Source organism: Chelmon rostratus, chromosome 12, assembly GCF_017976325.1.
Source record: "Chelmon rostratus isolate fCheRos1 chromosome 12, fCheRos1.pri, whole genome shotgun sequence".
In the NCBI taxonomy this organism is placed as follows: Eukaryota; Metazoa; Chordata; class Actinopteri; order Chaetodontiformes; family Chaetodontidae; genus Chelmon; species Chelmon rostratus.
In genome coordinates, this window is record NC_055669.1 from 25,018,012 (window position 1) to 25,040,736 (window position 22,725).

At 41.7% G+C, this 22,725-nt stretch overlaps 1 protein-coding gene across 1 annotated transcript; it reads left to right on the top strand.

Annotated features, from left to right (window-relative positions):
• The first annotated feature begins 274 nt into the window (after nucleotides 1-274).
• Nucleotides 275-21,809, top strand: retreg1 (reticulophagy regulator 1). Its single transcript, XM_041949090.1, has 9 exons — nucleotides 275-471; nucleotides 2,051-2,157; nucleotides 4,231-4,261; nucleotides 15,549-15,666; nucleotides 15,993-16,077; nucleotides 16,532-16,654; nucleotides 17,077-17,147; nucleotides 17,684-17,807; nucleotides 18,110-21,809. Exons 1-9 carry the CDS (start codon nucleotides 275-277, stop codon nucleotides 18,616-18,618), a joined length of 1,365 nt encoding a protein of 454 aa, XP_041805024.1. The 3' UTR covers nucleotides 18,619-21,809.
• The last annotated feature ends 916 nt before the right edge of the window (nucleotides 21,810-22,725 follow it).

The following is a 22,725-nucleotide window of genomic DNA, read 5'->3' on the forward strand; positions in this document are numbered from 1 at the left end:
CAGGGCTACACTGCTTTTCTGTGCAAACTGCTTGTCATTCCAACTTCAAAAACTGCACATTTTGCGAAACTATAGTTAAGTAAACAGGTAACATAGCCTTTTATTGTCCCACTTCTAACACCGATTTACAATTCTCGCTCCAAACTCAATGACTTTTATTTTGAAAAACCCAGCACCCAGCAGGAACTACAGTCATAAATCGTGTGATGAACTTGACACAGATCTCTGCAGCAGGATCGGAGCGGTAGACCGGAGGGGCCCCGGTCGTTTTCCAATGCTGGCCAGCCGGAAAGCAGTAGCCGCGGGCGGTGGGGAGGCGGCTGCCGGGCCTTCGGGGCCGCTGAACCGGGAACACCGCGGGGAGGAGACGCCGCCCGGCCGCGCAGGGTGTCGTCTCACCGGCCTGGTCAACTGGAAGCAGAGACCGTGCAGGACTTCAGCCCTGTTTGCTGCAGCCAGCGCGGTGCTCTGGTAGGCATCATGACGCAGGGATATCACACAGACTCCCATCCTGAAAACACGGAGCTCCTGTTAATTACAGGACAAATAATTAAGATTTGGATTGACCCCAAACCTCAGCTAAACATCAGAATAATTCTTCTTAATTCTCTTAAATAAAGTGAAGATATTTTAGTGTTTTTCTTTAAATCCCCTTTTCCTTCAGAATTAGTATAATATTCTAATCCAATGTTTTTCTTTAAGGGATAATAATGGCTCTTTGTCTCCAGTTACTTTTATTTTTTGGTTTTCTTTCTATCTCATGGTGTCACTACTGACAAGGTGCCACAGAGGTTCGTAAATAGTTTTCTCTGTTTATCCTGTTTGCTCTGAATTGTTTTCAAAATTTCTCATGGAGTCCGATAAATTCACTATAATATCAATATGTAAAGCCTGTTCAGGGCCGTAGCCAAGATTTCATTAGTCCAGAGTCCCCCTAATGAGCCCCTGCCCACACACACACACACACACACACACACGCACACACACATTACTCACTACACAAATAACAAACTGTCGATTTTGTATTCGGACTCATTACATTTTGTTTGTTTAGTTGATGGTTAAGTTTTATTTTCTTAACATCTTTTCCCTCCACACTTACAGGATTCAAATTATTTAATTGTGAGGAAAAACAGACTTTATTTAATTTTTGCTTGGCTAAATGTGGTCAAATTAAAATGTATTGCGTTTTTACATATTCCTGCTGTTGTATAACGTCCCCAGACTGCTCAAAGAGAGCCCAATTCCCAGAAATAATGCAGAGAAAATGAGCTCAGTGTTAGTTCAAGTGTGGGATGTGTTATTGTTTTCTTAGAAAGATATTTAGACATGGAGAGAATTTTATTTCCATAAGTCTGGTGGAGAAATTATATTCGTTTCAATTCATCCTTTAAGCTTAAAAACTGTCAAATGTAAACATAAAACAACATAATCAGCTCTAAAAAACTAATTGTGTGTAATTTATTTGTGATTTCTCCTCAATTTAAATCCCCAAAACTCTGAGAGACAGCACTGAGGACATGTCCTGTCCTGTCTGTTTCAGTATTACTGCAGTACTTTTCCATAAAGTACTCCAGTGATTCTCAAACCTTGTCTGGCATCTCCCTCTTCAGAAGCTGAGAGATGTTTAGGCCCCCCACCCCACAGTTTTTCTCAATCATTAACAATGAAAGGAAAGAAAGAAGAAACAAAAAAAAAAGGACCCAAGTTGAATTTTAGTGAAATAAAGGTCAGCACGATCTTTATTTTCCCTTGAGAACAGCTGAAGCACTCAAAGGGAAATAATTAGCCAGTATAATAATAATATGATGGTCATAATAATGATGGCCAAAATAAAAAAGGTCTTTTATACCACAAGCGAGGCCTCTGTAGTCCTGCATCATTTTGATGCTGACAGCAATGAGTAAAGAAGATAATCATGGATATCAGAACAGGTAATGGTTCACCTGTTAACATCCTTCAACACTGTAAACTTCTGCTCCTTCTAGCTGTGTCCAATAGCAAAGATGACGACTAACTCCAGCAGAACCTTTGCTTTGTTTCTCTTCAGGTTTGTGGCCTTCAGCCCTCTACGAGCCTACAGCCTCCTGGCCGTCCTGCTGGCTCTGCTGGTCGTCACTGCGACCGCCAGAGACATCGCTCGGGCCAGATCCACAGGTAACACAGAAACACCTTGTATTTCCTTTTAACAGTGCTACGGGCCGTTTTATAGACCAGATGGTTAATTAAGAAAATAATTGGCAGATTAATTGACAATTGATCGTTGCAGTTTTAGACATTTAGATACTGATAGTATAACATTAGTTACGAGTAGTTACTGTTTGTATACCCCGAGTTACAACAAGTGTCCCAGCAGGAACTGCTGCTTTGTTAGTTACACAGGTGTTCTCTACCTGAAAGAACTATTAGTATTTGACAAATTGCTTAAAGGAGAGTTGTGGCTCACCATTCTTGGGTCTGTTTTCGTAGTTCTGACCATCAGTCCTGGCAGAAATTTAATCAAGCAAGTTATTTGTTGAAATCTGAGGACACGTCCAGAAACACAAACAGGCGATCAGACAAATTCAAAGCAACCCCGTTGGTTATATAACCAGGAGCGTCGCTTAAGCCCTTTGTCACTTTAAGAGTATTGATAGTAAATGAATGTGTCTGCTCATATTTGCTTTAACCAGCAGCTCTCTGGGTCAGACAAAAGAAGACTTTCATGACGTCACCTGGAGCTCCCATTGTGACGATGATCTGATGTTCTATAGACCAAACAATGAATCAGTGAAAGTCTTCGGCTGTAGAACACCGGCAGCAGTTTATCCAAGCTGCCGGACGCGAGTCCAGATTTTCGGATGATTTCACCCTGATGGTGACTCGTTAGCGTGATGAGTCAGGACGAGGCTGAGACGAAGATGAGACGCAGATGGTCACTCATCAGCCTCACCCCGCTCACTATTGCCCTCCTGATCAGACACGTGCATTCTTCATGTCAGCGATGAAATGAAAACAAGATGCAATTCATCACTGTAGTTTTCTACGACCCGGAGAAATGAGAGTTTCATGTTTTCCTCAGCACTTATCCAGATGCACAGCCGTGGCTCCGACCATGTGCTCTTAATATTGGTCGATTGTAACGCTGCCAAACCAGCAAATGAGCCTTAATGAACACCAAGTAAAGAGAAAGTCCACTTTAACACTTACATATAGTGGCTGTGCTGTTTGTCTTCGGCTTCCTGCGACATGCCTGGATGTACTTCACTCAGTGCCACATCCAGCTGTTTCCAGTAGTCACAGAGAGCACTCACAGGAGCGAGCAGATCAGATCTTCTTAACCCCTTAACGCCTATTGTTGTGAATTCACATCATACCGCTTTAATCCACATTGCAGCTGAATCGCGCATGCATTCCTCTGATGCCGGTTTGTGACTATTCAACACACACCTAGGAACCTTTTGCAAGCACTGGTTTCTCGTCGGACCGGTCAAAGTGAAAGAACCCCTTGTTCTAATTGTTGTTACAGTGTAATGGTTGTGAGCAAATTTTGTGGCTGTTGATTAAATAATGAATTTTGAATACACAAAAAAGATGTTTTTACTGCATTTAAGCATTGAAAAAAGTGGACATATACTGTTTGTTTGAACCCTGTTCTAGTTGGTGAACCTACCTAAATTCATATCTATTGTATGTGCTACAGAAAAATGAACAAACTCCTCTTAATTTAGGATCAATTTGAAAGCAAAAACACAAAGAATTAATTTTTTGATATAATTCTAAATAAATTCAGGCGTCAAGGGGTTTACCATTTTGCTTACTGAGCTGTGAAATACATAATGTCCTCCTGTCCACATACTTCTGTCACTTTTGATCGGGGGCTGTTTTCATGCTTTGGGCCTCTCAGATCCAGTGAAGGGAAATCTTAATGCAAAACGTCCAGACACAGAACTTAAACCATCCTATTTAAAAGCACTGTGTAAACATGCAATACACAGTTGATAACCAGGTGTAATGTAGATGCAAGCAGGTGTGCAGACATGCAGAAGTGTGTATGAATGGACAGCATTTGTCAACAACTTGCATGTAGACATATTTCATATTATTGCAGCAGCTTCTTTATGTTGTCGTTCATGATCTGTTTATACAGCAGCCTTATTTTTATGAGCCACTTTACTCTGGTTATTGTGGCGTTTCCAGCGATGTGACCTACTCAGTGATGATGAATAATAGATTTCTTCTTTTCCACAGGAGCTCTCTTGTGGCGCAGCATGACTGCAAGGTAGGAAACTGAGATGGATGTTTGTTTGTGTGTTTGGTGTTTGGCAGCGGTTACAGATCAGAGTTTCAGTTTTTAAAAATACCTGCGAGGCAGTTCTGCGCTGAAGGAAGGGATCATCTCATTGGTTTGAAGTTAGATGAGTTATGAAGCATGCTATGAGTTAGAAGTTGGCTAGCGGCTAATTTGATTGGCAAAGAAGAAACTTACAAATGCAACTGTACAGTACAAGAATGTCAAAAAATACTTAAATGTATTTTTTTTATTTATGCAAGTTCCTCGAAGGTCAGCAGGTTAGCTAATTAGCTTAGCTTGTCGCTACAGGATAGTCTGGGTCGCCTAGTTAGACTAATCATATAATCAGTCAGTTTAACCTGATAATTGTATTTTATTCACTTATTCTATAAGCTACCTGCTGATGACTTTTAAAGATTTCTCTTATATTTTGAGTCATTCTGATATAGAGGACAGTTTCCTTCACAGGAAATGAGTGTCGTGTCACTCTGAATGCACAGGTGTGTCGAACATACATCCTTTCTGAGAGTACGCTCACCCTGAACCTGACTGCACTGCTGAGAAGCTGCAGAGCTGATTGGTCACACATGACCGTCTAATCTAATCCTCTCTGAGACTGAACCGTGTGATGACTCAAACACTGAAACGTACAGTTTCAAGTCACGAATCACATCCTCACCCTGTGACACACAAGTATTGACGTGAGAGATTAGTTGATTAGCTATGATGGAGTATTTGGGACGCTGTAGGGAAAAACAAAATTTGAGATTTTGAGAATAAAGTAAAAATATTTCAAGAAATAGTCAGAAATCTCACAGCCGGAGTCAGAGTGAGACAAAACGAGTGATGAGGAAGACCTGAAGTTTTCGGTTTAACCAAAAAGCACAGAGCACAGTCACGAGAGGGTGTTATGACTCTGGACTCACAGCCAGACCGAGACCTGCAAGAGGAGGTGGTCTCAAACAATCCCAGGTGAACTGAAGTGAACGTCGTCACACGGTTAGTAGAGCTGCGTCTTGGCTCGTCTGGATTTTTCTCCGCACGATGAGAAACCAAACCAAGTTCCCCAACTCATCAGCTGATTCACAGTGAGCGGAAACAGTCACAGGAAACACTGCAGTCCAAACACAAGTCTGAAAAAGTGTGCAAACTGTATCCTACAGTCACGAAATTCGTATCCATTTCAATTCAATCTTAAGCTGAACGCTGAACGCATCTGACTTTTTCCCCATATTATTCTGACTTTTCTCAAAATCTCCAGAGAATTGATGCTGAATGTTTTGGGGTTTTGTGGCTGTTGGACTGTCAGAATAATCAGCTGGAAGCTTTGTATGGGACTATGACTGATAACTTTGCCTAAAAAATGTGACTACATTCTCAGATCTTTATGAAGTTATCACAGATGCTCACTGTCCTGTTTTTTTCTTTGTAAGTTTGTTGAAGAAATGTGCAACATATCGACGCGGTCACTCCTCCAAAATCTTTACGTTTGACCTTTTACCACTTGGTGGAGCCTGAGCACATTCAGTTTGTTCCGGTGACAGAATGAATGACTCAACAAACCCCCCCACACAACCTTAAACACACACACACACACACACACACACAGTGGAGAATATCAGCAGAGGATCAAAATGCCAGAGGTTATACTGAGTAGGGTAATGTTTCAGTCCTGGTTATTAATATGCAGATGATTAATGAAATATAAAAAAGTGAAAGTTGTCTCTAAAAACTCTAATTTTTGACATGAAGCTTCCATCTTGACCTTAAATAACAGTTGAGCTTTGGAACTCCTCTTATTAAATGCTGATTTGTGATTCAGCAGTTTTTCTATGAGCCGTTTACTGCTAACCAAGTTAGCATGTTGCTAATACATAACTGTTTAATCGTTTTGATAGATGACTGTGTGAAACTTTATTTCGTCCACACATGGACTTGGCAGCTAGTCTTTAGATAGATAGATAGACAGATAGACAGACAGATAGATGGATAGATAGATAGACAGACAGACAGACACATAGATAGATAGATAGATAGATAGATAGATAGATAGATAGATAGATAGTCCAGCATATAGCACAAAATCAATTTCCAAACAAACTGACAGATGAAGTGTTCCTGAGTCCAGGTATTAATCTCTTTATCCAATCATGTGTTCACAAAGTGTTGACCCTCGCTCCATCCTCGCTGTGAACCACTGAGCCTTTCAATCATGATGCTATCACCTGTTACCAATCAGCCTGTTCACCTGTGGAATGATCCAAACAGGTGTTTTTGGAGCGTTCCACATCTTTCTCAGTCTTTAGTTGCTCCTGTCACAACTTGTTTGAAATGTGTTGCTGCATCAGATTCAGATTAAGTAGATATTTACAAAAATCAATGAAGCTGATGCGGTCAAACATTAAATATATTGACTTTGTGCTGTTTTCAGTTGAGTTGTCACATTCTGTTTTATTTATGTTTCCCAGCTGTTTTGGAAATTAATATCTGCTTTAATTATGGTGATTTGAGCCATTTGGCCGACTTAGTCTGGTATGTGGCCGACTGAGGGGTGGTGGGTGAGTCACATTGGTAGCCTGGTTCACACAGAGTGATTGTGTGTGTGTGTGAAAGTGTAGCAGTGGTGGTAGTGGTGGGGGCTCTGATGTCTCGGTGGGATTCAGCAGAGGTGAGAGGGATTTGTGGGCGCCAGGCTGGATGCAACACATCTGAGTTATATAACCGATAGTCCAAGTCAGGTCAGGGGCGAGTCACAGAGTGTTTGGATGCAAAGACACACAAACATCACGAGTGTGCTTTCCATCTCACACTAACAGCACCAACCAGAGTTAGAAAGACTCAATGCAGTGAGGAAAACTGCAGCTGTTTCTCTGTCTGTGTCCCTGTTTTGTTTATCTTTTATATGCACACGAGGACACACATGCACATGCGATACACGCACGATCGATCCACAGGTGGCAGTAAAGCGTCAAGAAATGCACCAACAACGATGGTGAAGAAGAAGACGTGCATGTAAACAGTGCTGAACGTAAACATAGCTTGTGCTTGTTTACACGAAAACTCCACGTTGCACCTTCAGTTCATTTTTTTGCTTTGGCTGCATCACATTCAGAGGTGTTTCTAATATTCTGACCCCCACATGTATGTAAAAGGGAAGGACTCACTATGATGTAGTCCAGCACAACAAACATGTGATTTAATTTACACATTTCTGACAATGTCATCAAAAAGTGAACATTATGAGCTTCATAGAGATCAGTGTTGGCAGAACCAATGTGCTGGATTGCATTAGGTTGGACAGGTGAGTGTACAGGTGAGAGGCAGACAGGAAAACAAAGTCCTGGTCAAGCGAGGACGTTGCGGTTTATGTTGAATACATCTCGTTACAGGGTCCTTTTGTCCTAAATTCAGATGTCTCTCTCTCTCTCTCTCTCTCTCTCTCTCTCTGTCCCCTCTGCCCCCCCCCCCCATCTCTGTGACATTTGGCCAGCAGGGTGGGATTGTGCTGCATGTTGTCACCTGCTGTTGTCTGTCAGAGGTGTCTCGGATAATTGTGCATCAGGCTCAGAGCGAGTCTCAGGCAAAGGCTTGTGGGAGATTAGCTGCTGACCCAAAATGTGAGCTGACAGCTGGGATGTTTGAACCAACAGCGTCCCTCCCTGCTCTGTCCTGTGTGTGTGTGTGTGTGTGTGTGTGTGTGTGTGTGTGTGTGTGTGCGGTGAATGCAGTCCAAAACCTAGAATATGCATAGATATGTATAGTTTTGTGCCGTTTTTATTTCTGTATCATGCCAAACATCTGTCCCACCCCACGTGGGATTAAACACTTTCACAGAGCATAAAATCTTCCTGTAATGGATATACAAAAAAAAAAACAGAAAACAAAAAAGCCGTCATCCATATTTGCAACTGTTTTTATCTCACTAATCAAAGCTCCCTGTGAAAAGAGAAACAGAAAACAATACAGAGCTCATTTTCTATATCAGTTAAACGGCACTTTGAACAAATCACTTTTTCTTCTTCCAGTGTGGTAAAATACCAAATCTCAGCTCTGTGCATGTTAAGCATTGCTAAACTCGGGTCCATTGTGCACAGAGCGTTCATTTCCTTCCATCTTGACTACTGCAACTTCCTTTTCACCTGTCTAAAATCCCTAAACTGCTTGCAGGTGGTCCAAAATGCTGCTGCCAAGCAAAAGGTCTCCTGTATCACCGTCCCTCATGTCTGAACACACATTTAAAATCAGCTGGAGACCCATTTGTTATTATTATTATTATTATTATTATTATTATTATTATTATTATTATTGTGTATGTATCAGCCAGTGTATCTGTATCTAAACCTGAACCATAGAGGTGGCTGACTAAAAAACAGTAATTTCTATTCATTTTTAAGTGTTTGAGGAGGCACTGACAAGTGTTGTCACCCTGCTGAGCAGGTCAGAAAAAGCTCATACTGTCTTGTAGAAGGCGATGATGAAGAACATATGTTGTTGTTTTGGACTGTGAGTTAATTCATGTGTTTTTAGGTTTCAGGAAAATGAGGCCTCGACTTCAGTAAGTAAAGTTACGCCACCTGCATCATTGAAAACACACGCAGAGCTGATCGTTCTCACATGTGGACAACCGTCACATGGTGGATTTTGTTTTCATGGCTTCGAAGAAACACCCGCTGTGCCGCTGTTTGTTCCCACAGCAAACACAAGTGTCTTAAGAGTTGTGAAACCTGAGCACAGTGTGTGTCTGATTACTGTGAGTGTGTGTGTGTGTGTGTGACTCAGCTGTTTCTCCTCTGACGGAACTGATTCAGAGGTGTGACATGAAGCAGTCAAGCCAATCAGATCACTTGACACAGAGGAGGTGTGCGTCAGAGCGAACGCTCTGATTGGACGGAGGCCGCCTGGTAGAAAACAACACAACGAAGCGGCCACCAGCGTTTCATCACAGTCAAATGATGCGATCAAGTCATTTAGAAAGAAGAGTCAAAATAGAATAAAAACATTTGGGGATTTCTCATCTTAAAAACAGGCATTTATCACAGTTTTTGGTTTGCCTGCATGTTTATAGAAATAATGCTCCTTTAAAGTGCAGTTCAGCACATGCCAGCAGTCGCACAATGTGCTTTAAATGTTCTGTAATCACATTACAGTCACTGACAAAGTTACAATATCTTAATTTACCTTATATGTTTCAGCAAAATAAAGCTGTCTCATTATAATCTCCAATTCTCCAACATCTCTAACGTTCTGAGTTCTGAACATTGTGTTTACCAAAAGACTAACTGTGGGCCATCTGTGCAGCACCTGAGGACGAGAACTTTGCGCAACTTCCAAGAAAGTATATGTGTAGTAACATCCACCTGCGCAGCATCATCATCATGACATAATCATGTGAAAACTTCAGCAACGGAAGTATTCCCTCAGATTTGTCTTCAGTTTGAAGCTGAAATGTGTGAGAAAAATTCATCCTGTGTACAATAGAAATCAGAATTGTTCAAATATTTGAGAAGATCTGCTTTTTTGTGAGTCTGTGTTTGGGAGCAGGTTACTGCACTGGCAGATTTTTCAGTTTGTTGAAGTAAAGTTTGTAAGACTGCAAAATATAAAAGTATTCATAGAAATACATAGAACTGACCTGATAAAATGGAGATTTTTGAAGTGAAATAAGCAGCTATGATACTTTAGCATATGAGCTGAAATCTCTATCAAAGTAGAAGAAATCTTCTTGGTTTATAATCATACATGTCATGATCAACATGTGTTTTTTGTACACGCATCATAACATTTCCTTTCTTTTTCAGCCTGTTTCTGATTTAACCTTTAGCTCTGACGCCTGCATGCTAATTATGAAGCCACCGCTACAGATACTGGTCCAAGACGTAGTCAGACGAATCAGACCCCAAAAAACAGCGTTTCACTTTAGTGTTTGTGCAGATTAAAGGAATGGTTGCTGGATGTTGTTACCTTTGCACAGAGCCAGGCTAACTGTTAACCAGCTGCCTGCCTGCCATAGTATTGATCATCTGCCTCCTGCTAATCTATTTCCCTAAATGTCAAACTTTTACGACTGTTTAGGAAACACTGAGATCAACATACAAACATCAGTGAGTCAGTCACATGTCCCCTCGCGTCTGGCTGTCCAGGCCATGTCACTGACACAAGAGGAGGTGTGTTTGGGAGGTTGGTGGTGTCGGTGGTGTGGAGGGTGTTACTGTTTCTACCCCCAAAACCCCATCCCTCTGTCCTCCCAGCTGGAATGTAGTGTGACTGAGTTATTTTTAGACAAGGCCGCTTGAAATACTCCGACCGGGTCTTCATTGAGGATAAACACAAGCTGCTCTCGCGCCGTGCGGCACGTAATACCCGAGACCGGTTTCAACCCGAGTTTGTGCTACTGCAAAGACGAGTTCTAGCTGTCTGTTCCCTGCTTCACAAGCGTATATCTCAGACTGCCCCGTGTTTGGCTGCCTTTGGTAGTTTTATCAAGTCTTCTGAAGGTACCTGAAGCTCTTGAGATGTCTCCTGAAGATCGTGGGGCAGGACTGAGGTATGACTTGAGACACTTAAAGAGCTATGGCTTGTTTCTGCTGTGTCTTTAAGGGATTTGTCACATGAATATGTACTTGTCTCTTACCTCTTGTGGCATCTTGCCATGCAGATAGCTTGGGTCTTATTTATCTAGATGTCTTCAACCCCAGGATAATGGAGATAAACAGAACCCCCCCCTCTTTTCTGTGATTTGGGTGAACGAACCTTTAGGGCTTTCGACAATTAGCTATCAGGGATTAAGGTTTTGTTTGTGCTTGGATTGTGCAGTGTTGATACAGACTTTATAACTCTAACTCATGACAAAGGGAGTTGGGTCACAGAGAAAAATAAAAATGGGCACGTTTAACTCTCAGTTTCAGTCTAAACTGATCAACAACACGGCATTGATGGTGCAAATTGTTGCGTCATCGCTCCCCGTTCGTCCATAACACTGGCGTCTTGTGTTACTTGTAGCTCCGGGCTTCGTGTCTTGCTGATGGGCCTTTTGCAAAGGCAATAACTGTAAACTTGATCAGCTGCCTTCTCACTCCATTAATGTCAGCTTACTGTATATGAGACTGTAAGCAGAACATAAACAGGTATTAGTTGCATCAGAGTCAAGGTTTCTGTGGTATATACCCACACAGACAGGTGGGTAAACATATTTAGCCCCCCCTCCTGGGATGTTTTTGCCGCCATTCCTTGCATTGTTTGTCTCGTTCTATTTTTAAAGCGCCGTCACAGGGCTTGTTAAAGGCTCAGACACGCTGCTCCCTGTGTTGTTTCAGAGATTACTGATTGGGTAAAAAGTGATATCTGCCCGACAGCTGCTCATGTGGTGTCGCCGCCCTCCTTCCCCGCCTCTCGTCCTCTGACGTGTTGTCAGGATCTCTGTTGGAAGTTGGACATTTTTTAGCTGGAGTGATGGCCGAAGTCTTCAGACGGTGGTGAAAAACGTCTTGACTGATTGGCTGACACACCAGTGGATGGTGTAGGTCAGTGGTGGTCTGTAATAATCTGGAGCAATGAAACTTGATATATTCGTTTCAGCATCCAAAGTGTTCATGGGGTTCACACAGCATGTGACAGAGGGGCTGAAAATGTCAGGATCTGCAACCCGTGAGGTGTAATTCACTGGAAAATCAGGACAGAGGCAGACAGATGGGAAAATATACCCGACAGTCTGAGCCCAGACAACCTCAACGTGGACTCAACTGCAAACTCAACTCAAACAGTGCATGACATTTTGGGTCATCTCGAGGGTTGTTCGATTGCTGCTGTTGGTTTGGCCTATGTTTGTGGCTGAATGGATAAAATAAGGAAAGCTCTGCTACTGTTTCCCTTCATGTCACCAACCGTCAACAGCACAGCTTTCTAAAAATTGAGCACTATTTAATAAAATTTACTGCTGACAACTGGTTAGAGCCATAATTCATGATGATGTGTCCTGATATGAGAAGAAAATAACAGAAGAGATGGATGTGAAGAGCAACATTAGAGGCATTTCCTAATTTGGCTAGCTAGCTAGCCAGCTGTAGCAATTAGAACAGCTTAAACATCTGGAGAAAAGATCTCCAATCACCAATACTACCAAGAAATTGTTTGCAACTTTGTTTGGAAGCTGACTTTACGGCAAGTTTCTGGACATCTTTTCTTTTCAAAATTTAAAACATAGACTCATAAAAAATGATATTTGACTGCAAAAAGGACAAGTTGGACGTAATTTTAAACATGGCCAAACTTTCATCCATGCCAACGAACCGTTTGAAGCGTTTGTCTCCATGCCGGTGGGAAAACAAACCGTAACGAACTACTCTTCCACGCTGCAGGTGATTGGTGGTGTGGCAAAACTTGACAGTTCATTATCCACGAAGACGTCTGTCTTTCGTGGAACAGAGAAATGCTTACCCTGTCAGTCCCTTACTGCTTTTATTGCCTCACAGTGTCGCCGTCACATGTTCGACCCATCATGTGTCCCTGGAAATCAGCCTTCTACAGGGGGCATGTGCCTGGAAGTCGAGAGGGGAGCAGCGGGTTGACCTTTGGTCATCTGGGTTATGTGAGACAAGGCTGGGAGTTTGGGTCAGGTGGAAGGGGTGGTGGGTGTACATAAGATACTGTTCCTTCTCGTGGCCTCCCGTGCTTGTTTCTTGCAGCAGATACATGTTTAGGGGGAAGTGGGTTCGGATGAGGTTATGGAGGGAGAACGGGTGTTGGGGTTCAGTCAATATGGACTTAAACAGCTGTGTGCAGTAAAGAAAACTGACTATGGGAAAGGGTATTGCTTAACAGGATTCCATCATTAGCAGCTGACAACAAATGCTAATTTGCACCACTTTGAATGCCAAAAGTTTTCCAGCAGGAAGGATAAATCTGAAATGTGTCAAGAAGACAACGTTAAACTAGATCTCTTCCTAGAAGCATAAATCATGCACTTGTTCTACAGTCACTTCTCCATCGTGTACACTAAATAAATGATAAATGAATAAGAACTAGGATGAGATCAGAAGAGGAGGCGAGATGAGGTGAGGTAAGAAGAGATGAGATGACTTAAAAAAAGATGAGATAATGAGAGAAGAGGTCGGATAAGAGAAGACATGATAATATGTGATAAGATTTGTTGAATCGAAGTGATGAAATCAAGTCCTGCAGCAGTATGAACAGACCAGAGATTTAGGCTGGAACAGGAAAACAAACAAAATCAGCAAAATTCAGCATTTTTTTATATTCCTCAGCAATTAATGTGATTTCTATGAGATATATTCAATATATAAAAAACATACTGCAAATCTCAGTCACGTTAAACATCATTATTCTGAACAGTCAATTGAGAAACTATAGCTCAGCTGTTGTTCTAACCAGATCTCCATGGTGATTTCAGCCATGCTGCTTCCACCAGACATTTAGTTTCATTCTCCGTTGGACTTAAATTTAGTACTTGTCATTTAATCTGATGAAAGCTGTTGAGGAAGTTATGTAGCCCACTGTTCCACGCTGGGGTCGATTAGTCTGAAGAACAATGGAAACAGGACTCAGTCTGGTGATTTTTCTGTTTGTGCAGTCCGGTAGTGGGCACAATGACTAAACCTGTTGGGTTACAGCTAGGTAAGCTAGTGGAACAGAAACGACCATGATGCCTAACATCCTGTCTATTTATTGCACATGACCTGCATGTGAGCCACACGTGTGCCATTTATAGCAGTTTAATGTGAAGCGAGCATGACGGCTGGTGGTAGGAAATGATTTTTGGAAACCCCTGAGGTGGAGGGGAAAGTTTCGTACCTCACCAGGTGGCCCAGAATTCCCAGCAGTACCACAGCATGGAAACCAATTTCACATTCCTTTTCCCATCTGCCACCTGTCTGTGAAGTCATCTTGCCAGTTTTATTGTAGGCGTCTTTATTTAGACTATGACATTTGTATTCGACTGGCTTTTTTCTTGGACTAAATTTTATTGATGACGTTCAACTAGTAGAATTCAAAGCCTTCAAATAAACCTCTTCAATCCCTCTATTGGTCACGTCAAATGTTGATACTATTTTTAATGCACAGTCACTGCATATTTTATCAGTAATTACATGGTGACCATCTACACATACCAACAAGTTGAGCCTTGTTGGACACAAATTGAACAAGGTGCTGTAAGATTCAAGATGTGATTTGAAAATCTAGACTGAACAAGTGTGAACAGTTCTCGGTCAGGTGATCTCAGAGTCCCGGAGGAGGCTACAAAGACAAAGCAAAATCTTTTTCAGGTCATGGGATGAGAGCTTTACCACTTCAAACTGGTTTATCATCTAATGGTCACAGAGAATTCACCAAACCATAGTCATGTATGTACTTTGTGTTTCAATGTCTGTGCCTCATAGCAGCTCAAGCAGCCATGACTTCAGGCCCACAAGCTCGCCACCTTCACTGATGGCCAAGAGGGTGGGGCAGAGCTGTTTGAATTGCTAGTTTAGCTTAGCATGGTGTAGATGCTGCAAAGCTGGAGAGTGACAGAATAGGAGATGAGAATGAGTGACAGGGAGTCTAAATTTGCCTCAGACAGTTTTTGGGTTTAGTGGTAGATAAAGCTGAGTATCGTCAGCATACCAGGGTAAGTTAGGCTGCAACTGATGATTATCCTCATTATTTACTCATCCAATTCATTACTGTCTTGATTAACTGATTGACTTTTCTATAAATTTAGAAATATTAGTGGAAAATACCCAAAACAAGTTACTTTTGTCCAATGTGATGTCTTCAAAGTGCTTTATTTGTCTGGCCAACAATCAATATTAAAAGATAATCAGTTTGCAATGATGTGAAACAGGAAAACAGCACATTTCAGATGCTGGAACTAGCAAATGTTTGTTCTTTTTGCTTGATAATTGACTTAAATGATAATCAGGATTGTTGTTGATTAATTTTCTGATGATTGACTCACCACTTATTTGTCGACTCACTTGCTCATGTGCTAATGTTGCTCCGTATCTGCTGGATGTGTAAAGAAACAATTCTTCACCCTATCAACTTCCAAGGTGATGATTTGTCAGCGTTGCATTTATAGCTTGTTTCTGCTGCCTTGGAGTGAACAAAGATCATTGAATTCATGTTCAAATGACAAAATGGTCTTTGTCACTGATCTGCTGGTTCATTGGTGGAACAAAGACAGACCTCCTCCTGAGACTTTCAGGGCAGCATACACTGTCAAGACTGAGTTATCTTAAAGACGACCAACATTGCTTGTACCTGTCTTCTCTTGTAGCTGGGAGATCATTGACCCAGGCCAGGATAGCCGGTCTGGGACTGGACCTCAGCTCAGCGACTCCCTCAAACTCTTCCTCCAGGAGACGTCGGCTTTCAAACAGCAAAACCCAGGCAAGGTGAGACAGCAGACAACCGCAGACTGACCTCGCCTGTTCGCTAAGTCACTTAGTCACTTGGTGATATCTTGAATTTTTTTGTAAAATTTCATGAAGTTTGTAATTCTTAAAATACAATTTCACCACTTGACCATCTGCATTAGCTTGTCAGAAAATAGCTGATCACACTGCAAGGAAACAGCTATAAGGCAGTTCTTCCATGACCAGAGTGTCCATGTGATCATTTGCTGCATTCTAAAGGAACAGTTCCACATTTTCAGCTCTTACTATTAGATAACATCAGTGCACATTATTTGTGCCATTTTCTGTTTGCTTTCTTTCTCTAGTTTTGCCTGCTGGTTTGCAGTCTGTGCACCTTCTTTGCTGTCTTAGGACGCTACATTCCAGGGATTGTTATCTCATATATTCTAGGTGAGTAAACTAAAGCACATTTTGCACATTCATCATCTTTGTTGTCCTGGTTTTGGTGAAATAGACCTCTAGCTCACTACTTTGTGTGCTCCTCTGTTGCCTCTGATATCAGTCCATTCAGACTTTTTGGTGGAGCAGTGACATATTAGCAGATATAAAACTTTGGTCAAACTTTGTTGGTTGGTTAAACTTTGGTCTCCCAGAGGCCATCATAGGCAAGTCGCCACCAGCAAATACGTGATTACACTGTATCATAGCATCAATTCATGCTTTCTCCCACTGGAAGAACCTTGTACTCATATTAATAGCTTTGAGCTTCATGGAGTCATGACACTTGAATTGAAGCATGTAGCCTCAGAGACTGTATCCTAACAAGTTACAGTTAAAATGACTTTTTTGCCGGTATGTCAAACGATTTTACTGTATTTTTCTCTTTGTTGACCTCTGTATGCAGTGCTGGGCGTCTTCCTGTGGCCTCTGATTTCATCTCATGATGTTGGTTTGTGGCTAGAGCCAGTTCTGCAGAAGCTGGACTTTGGCATCGGGGAGTTCCTTCAGAAAATCAAAGAGAACCACGGTAACTATGCCAGTTTGTCGTATGTTGAAACAGTTTTGTCCTCTATTTGTTCCAAACAAACCGAGGGTGTAGATGTTAACAAAAGAGCTTTGAAACGGCGACTGGAAGCGCTTTCATGAGCTGGATAAAGGTCTTCTCAGATGTTTCACTGCGCTCCTCAAGTGAATAGACAGGTAGAAAAGTGCTTTGCAAGCAAACACCGTGGACTTAATAAAACATGGACGGAGTCTCGATTACAGTGTTTGAACAACTGATTTCTTTAATCCACAAAAACACATTAAAAATGTGCTGATATAGTTCAAAACGAGTAAATAGAAGTCCCTTGTCCCTGTTTTTAATCTTGCCCTACAAAACTGACAGCTCCTCCTTTACTTTTCATTGTCGACGGTGGACGAGAAAACTAAATGTTTTCTTCCTTTCAGAGAAGAGGATCATGCAGGCTCAGACTGAGAAGGAGGGCATCGAGTCAGACCTCTCCTCCATGTTTCCCAAGGTTGGCTGATCATCTCATCTCAATCTAATTATCTCTCAGTTGCCTGACAGGGTCCAGTTAAAGCTAATTGAAATGATTGATGATGATGATTCACATCAGCTTGCAAACACCTGGCCAAACACCTGGTTACAGTTTCCATTCACTGAGTGGGCTCCCTTCAAAAGGGGGAAGTCTCAAATTTGCTTCGTTATGTCAGCATTGTAGCAGGACCTAGCAGGACTAGACTCGAATGGTCTTGCCAATGGAGTCTTAATCACATTCTGCAGCCTTCATCAGTAGATTGAGTTTAATCACAACCAAGCAAACCAGTGGAAACTGGAAAACCCTCCCAGTGTAATTTAAGCCCCTTTCTTTTCCCAATTGGTGTTAACACTAACACAGTATGTAAAAAAAATGCTGTAATGTGCACATTCTTATCTGTTCTTTAGATATTTAGCTATCTTGCAGAGCAGAAAATGGGATATTTTTGTTATGGCTCCACCAGCTCTGACCTGCACTCAAAAACCTGACGTCTCCGTCTGTGTTTCCTCCGACAGCTCGACTCCACGGCCTGTAAGGAAATGTCCGTGTCGGACACAGAGGTGTCCGACGTGACGTGGACGGACAACGGTACTTTCAACCTGTCAGAAGGACACACACCTCAGACTGAGAACTCAGAGGGTAGGTTTGTCAGCTCCACAGTGTCTTACGGACGGATACGTGGATTTTTAGATGGAGGTTTAGAAACATTAAGGCACATCTGATTGAACAGCTGTGTGGCAACGTACTTTAAATGATAAACATCAGGGGTTTGCCTTTATCGTTCCCACATCATGTTTTTTATTAAGTCAGAACTTCCAGTGTTCAGTCTTCAGACATACATTTTGTGCTTCTTGTTAACGTCTCGGTCACTGCTCATCAAGTTCTTGCTGTTCTACAATGAATCTCTTTAAAACATCATATTTTTTACCTCAACCTCACAGACCTCGACAGAGAAGAGGCGTTCACTGGTGGCCTTCCAGAATTCCCCTCACTAGACAACGGCGCAACGACCAATGACGACGACGACCTCAGCCTCGACCTTCCCTCGCCTCAGTCCCAGCAGCCAATCAAATCCAAGCATACACCCTCTCCTCACAAAGGCCAAGCCACCGACCAGGCCCTGGAATTAGTCCACCAGATGGCGGGCGACGTCATCGCCGCCGCTGTCACAGCCGCCATCCAGGAGAGAATAGAAGCAGCGGTCGGCCTATCGGCGCTGAGCGACTCGGAGCAGTCAAGACTCCCAGAATCCACCAGGCTTCTGGAGCTGACCGAGGATTCGGACAGCGAGGTGGAGGACTTTGAGCTGCTCGACCAGTCGGAGCTGGAGCAACTGGAGGGGGAGCTGGGGCTGGGAGAGGCGAAGGTCCAGGCCAAAGAGGAGGCTCAGGCTAAGAGTGACAAGCCGGCCTCTTCTGGATTCTTCTCCAAACTCCTGAGACGCCACTGATAGATGAAAAGTCTGGTCGGCGGGGACGAAGACGGGTTACAGAGGACATGTGGAGGGGAGACGGGGGTGTTGCGGTAACAGATGACTGGTGGGGTTGTGAGAAAACAATGTTTCCATGTATCTTTTTCCTGTAGAGCTAACATCAACATCTCAGAACTCATCAGTTTGGCAGATATGGAGGTGGAAGTGATGTCACTTTAGTCAAAATCACTGTAGCCTAATGCCGAGATCAGAACACATGATATCCAGCCCGGTACTCCTCGCGACATCCTGACCAAAAGACGCCTGTGTCATTCCTCCTCTCGCCGTGACCACTTCGGATAGGTGTGAGTGTGTGTCCGTGCCATCAAATGCCCTGGAGGGTGCCTGTGTCACTGCATATTTATTTATTGACCTCTTTAATTTTTTAACATTTGTCTACATTTTTTTTGCACATACTACCCAGCGGCCACTTCAGAGCATACTTGATGAGCGTTCTGGTCAGGTCGTGAGTCTTATATTAGTTCAGAACTGATGTAGATGTGATTATGGGTAACGGTGGGTTTCGATGTGGAGGTTTTCAGGTGCGTGGTGGGTTTGCAAAGCTGGAATCAGGCAGGATTAAAATGTTCTTCCTTTTTTGCAGACTTGTTAAAATGTGTTCAGTAACATTCGTAACGTTTTCGCTCTTTCGTGTCTGCCACCTTACTGATCACCTGTTGTCTGCCGTGGAAGTTGAGAAAGACAGAAAGCTGTGATTGGTCCGACCTTTAGTCTGCAGCGTCTCGCAGTCAAGCAACTGCAAGAATTCACGATCCGGACACAGTGACCATCATAACATACAAACGTATTGTGTAGTCTGATCCCGGCATAAAAGGCTGCTGATGGTTTCAGGACTCAGGTCCGACTTTTGGTTTTAATCATTTGCTGTGGTTACATTTGTCTTTTCAAAGCAACTTCTATCACCTGATCACATTTTTTCTGGTGAGCTCAATTTAGCATTCATAAGCAGCATATAAACACTTTTCAAATGGTTTTAGCACACTATTACTTAGTTGTAAGCAAATAAGGACATTTTAAGTGTTGATTAATGTATTGTGTAACAATGAGTAACTAGCATCTGTAACAGTACATAAATAGTTAATAACAGAGTACAACTTAAATATAAAGAAAAAGAAATATAAATAAATATGATGTATTACACACACAAATAAATCCTCACAGTCAGTGTGTTATAAAGCACTTGTTTTTACAGGCAGGTTTAAAAGTGGTTATAAAACACTAGGTTGCACCGTCATGTTTCCACAGAAGCCCAGAATGGACAAACCAAACACTGGCTCTAGAGAGGGACTTCAGTTGTAATGAAGAGTTGAAATAAAGTAAATAAAAAATCAGTAAATGTAATAAATAAATATTTGATACTTTATATTTAGATGAAATCTGAATATATATTTTATATGATAACAACTGTGTTACAATGTTGTATCAATCAATTGTTCTCTGTTTGCTCATTTAAAATCTCCATATACATTATCTGCTTATAATTATAGTGTGCTATAAACCATTTAATGATTATATTCTTTGCTGCTGGACACAAAATATTTAAAACTGAAACTGATCTCTCAACGTCTAAACATTCCCAAAACAGACTTTTGACTGAAGCCTCAAATACATCCCAAAATTGCATTGAAAGACCAGAATAACTGCAGCAAAATGCATATTTTACCAGTGACCTGAGGTGTTAGTTTGGCTACAGCAAGTGGAATATGACTGACTAACTGACTGCCTTTAGTTTTCAAAACCACAATGTAGACCGCTCTCAACACACCTGACACTCACTTTGATGCTGAATTGATTAATTCAACTACATAACCCAGAATTCCCCAGCCATCAAATCAAATGACAATCACTATTCAATCAAAACACCTTTAATGCTCAAAGTACTGCTACTGACTGGATAGTTGACTATGATGATTAAAAAGTAGGAAACCTGTTTTTTAATTTTTTATTATTTCCTTTTTTAATTTTATACGTACATTTTTTCCTGAGACATTTATGTCGTCAAGGGACTTTTTTTTTATGACAACATGCAGCAGGTCTCAGAATACCATGCATGGAAATCTTATTTTGAGACATAGATGTGTTTAAACACTGAAACGTTTTACTTCCAGTGTTGGATGTAAGTCCAGACATTGCTTAATGTCACACACTGAAATGATGTGAACACAGTTACTGCGATGAACCGTCAAACCATGTGTGATACATTCATCCGGATGGAGTCTGACGCTGGGGTCAGGTGTCAGCAGAAGTGGTACTGATGAAACAGAGGTGGTTCCAGGGGCTCAGTGGTTGAAGCGCTGGCCATGAATCACAACATCCTCTGAAAAATCCAAAACACAGCTTTCAACTGGACCTGAGACCGCTAGACTTGGTCCGAACCCGATAGGGAAGACCCGATCGTTAAACGGGTGGTTTGAATTTACCCAAACAAAGAGAAGACTGGAAACAACCTGATGCTCTACCAAATAACGAGCTGCCACTGTTATTTTTCTCCAGTGATGACCCTTCAATCAGAGCTGATAGAGAGTCCGCTTAAATCCACCTGGGTATTAGACCAGACCTGCGGCAACAGGACAGGATTCTACCTGATCTGAAAATTGTGACCCTGCCCAAATCCCTGATCAATACTTGGGTAATAGGAACCAAGTGAGCCCACATCACCGCATGACCCAAAATTAGACTCAAAACAAAGTCAAATTTGGTTTTAGAGCACTGAAAGTAAAACGTTGCGAGACGACGCATTTCCATTTACACCTTAATTATTATTTAACGACACACCGACGTAGAGCAGTGTGCTGTGTCAAGCATCACGGATTCAACGAACTAAGACAAAGAATGACTGAAGTGTTTCTTTAACATGCCTTGTACATTAAAGGACATTGTTTTTATAATAAAGACACGCAGCAATGTATAATGTATCCTCTTGATTTAATCATGTAATGCCTTGTATTAGCATAACTCTAAAGATGATAATAGAAATATTTGTTTTTCATTTATCTTCCAGTCACATCATGGTGGTTTCCATGCAGTTGTCTGAAAGTGAGAAATCCTTTGGCCTTACTGCGAAAATATGTTGGCGGATCAGAACAAAACTGCATTAACAAAATGTACTTTTATGTAATTAAACTCGAGAATGTCAATAAATTGTTGTAACACAGTCTGTAGTTTTACTGAAGTTTTGTTCCACTACAGTTGTAGTTTTACAGATTAACATTTGACATGCACACCCAATATAATATCATTTTGTGAAGTAGATGACAGCATTAAAAGGCTGTTTACACCGTAATGCATCAGGAATAATAATCCAGTAATATAATAGACAGTAACACTGATGTGGGTCAGTCTGCCATCTAATGAGCCCGCTCACTTTTTCTACTTTAAGTTCATTTTGTTGGTAAAGTTTCTGTAAACAATAATATTTCATAGAATTTGAATACTAGACTTTTTGTTTTTACACTTTTTAAAATTCTCCATAGTTCTTTCACCACCGTTGATCGGCCACATGAGGGGGCTATAATTTAAAGATTTAAATAACATGAGGTCACAAATTTCAACCCGCAAATGGTGTCTGAGACAACACTGAGTTTTTGTAAAATGCCCATTTGGCGTTAAAGAAATTGCTGCAGTTGGCTCAGTGTGTTTCATAATGAGTCCTGATGTTGGAGCATCTTTCTGTTGATTATAGCAGTTGTACAATTGCACTAAAAGAACAGGGGTTCCTCTGTAAAACTTAACCAAGATGTATTGTCAAATGCAACTGAACAGCATTCTGTTCAGTTGCATTCAGTTGCACTCTGTAAAGAGTAGGCGAAACACCGTTGAAGGGAGGTATCCACCTGATGACCCCCAGAGACGTGTTAGGAATCACTGCTCTTTGGCAGGTATAGAGGCAGATTAGGGCTCCAAGGTTCTTCACTGAGAATGAATCCTCTGTTTGAGCACAAGTATCTTGTGTTTAAATTAACATGCGTTTGTAGCATGAAGGAAAAAGTCAAGTATCAAAGAGGCCTGGGTCAACACCTTCATCTGAATGATTAGTTATATTTGTACTGATTGACATTTGGTTTT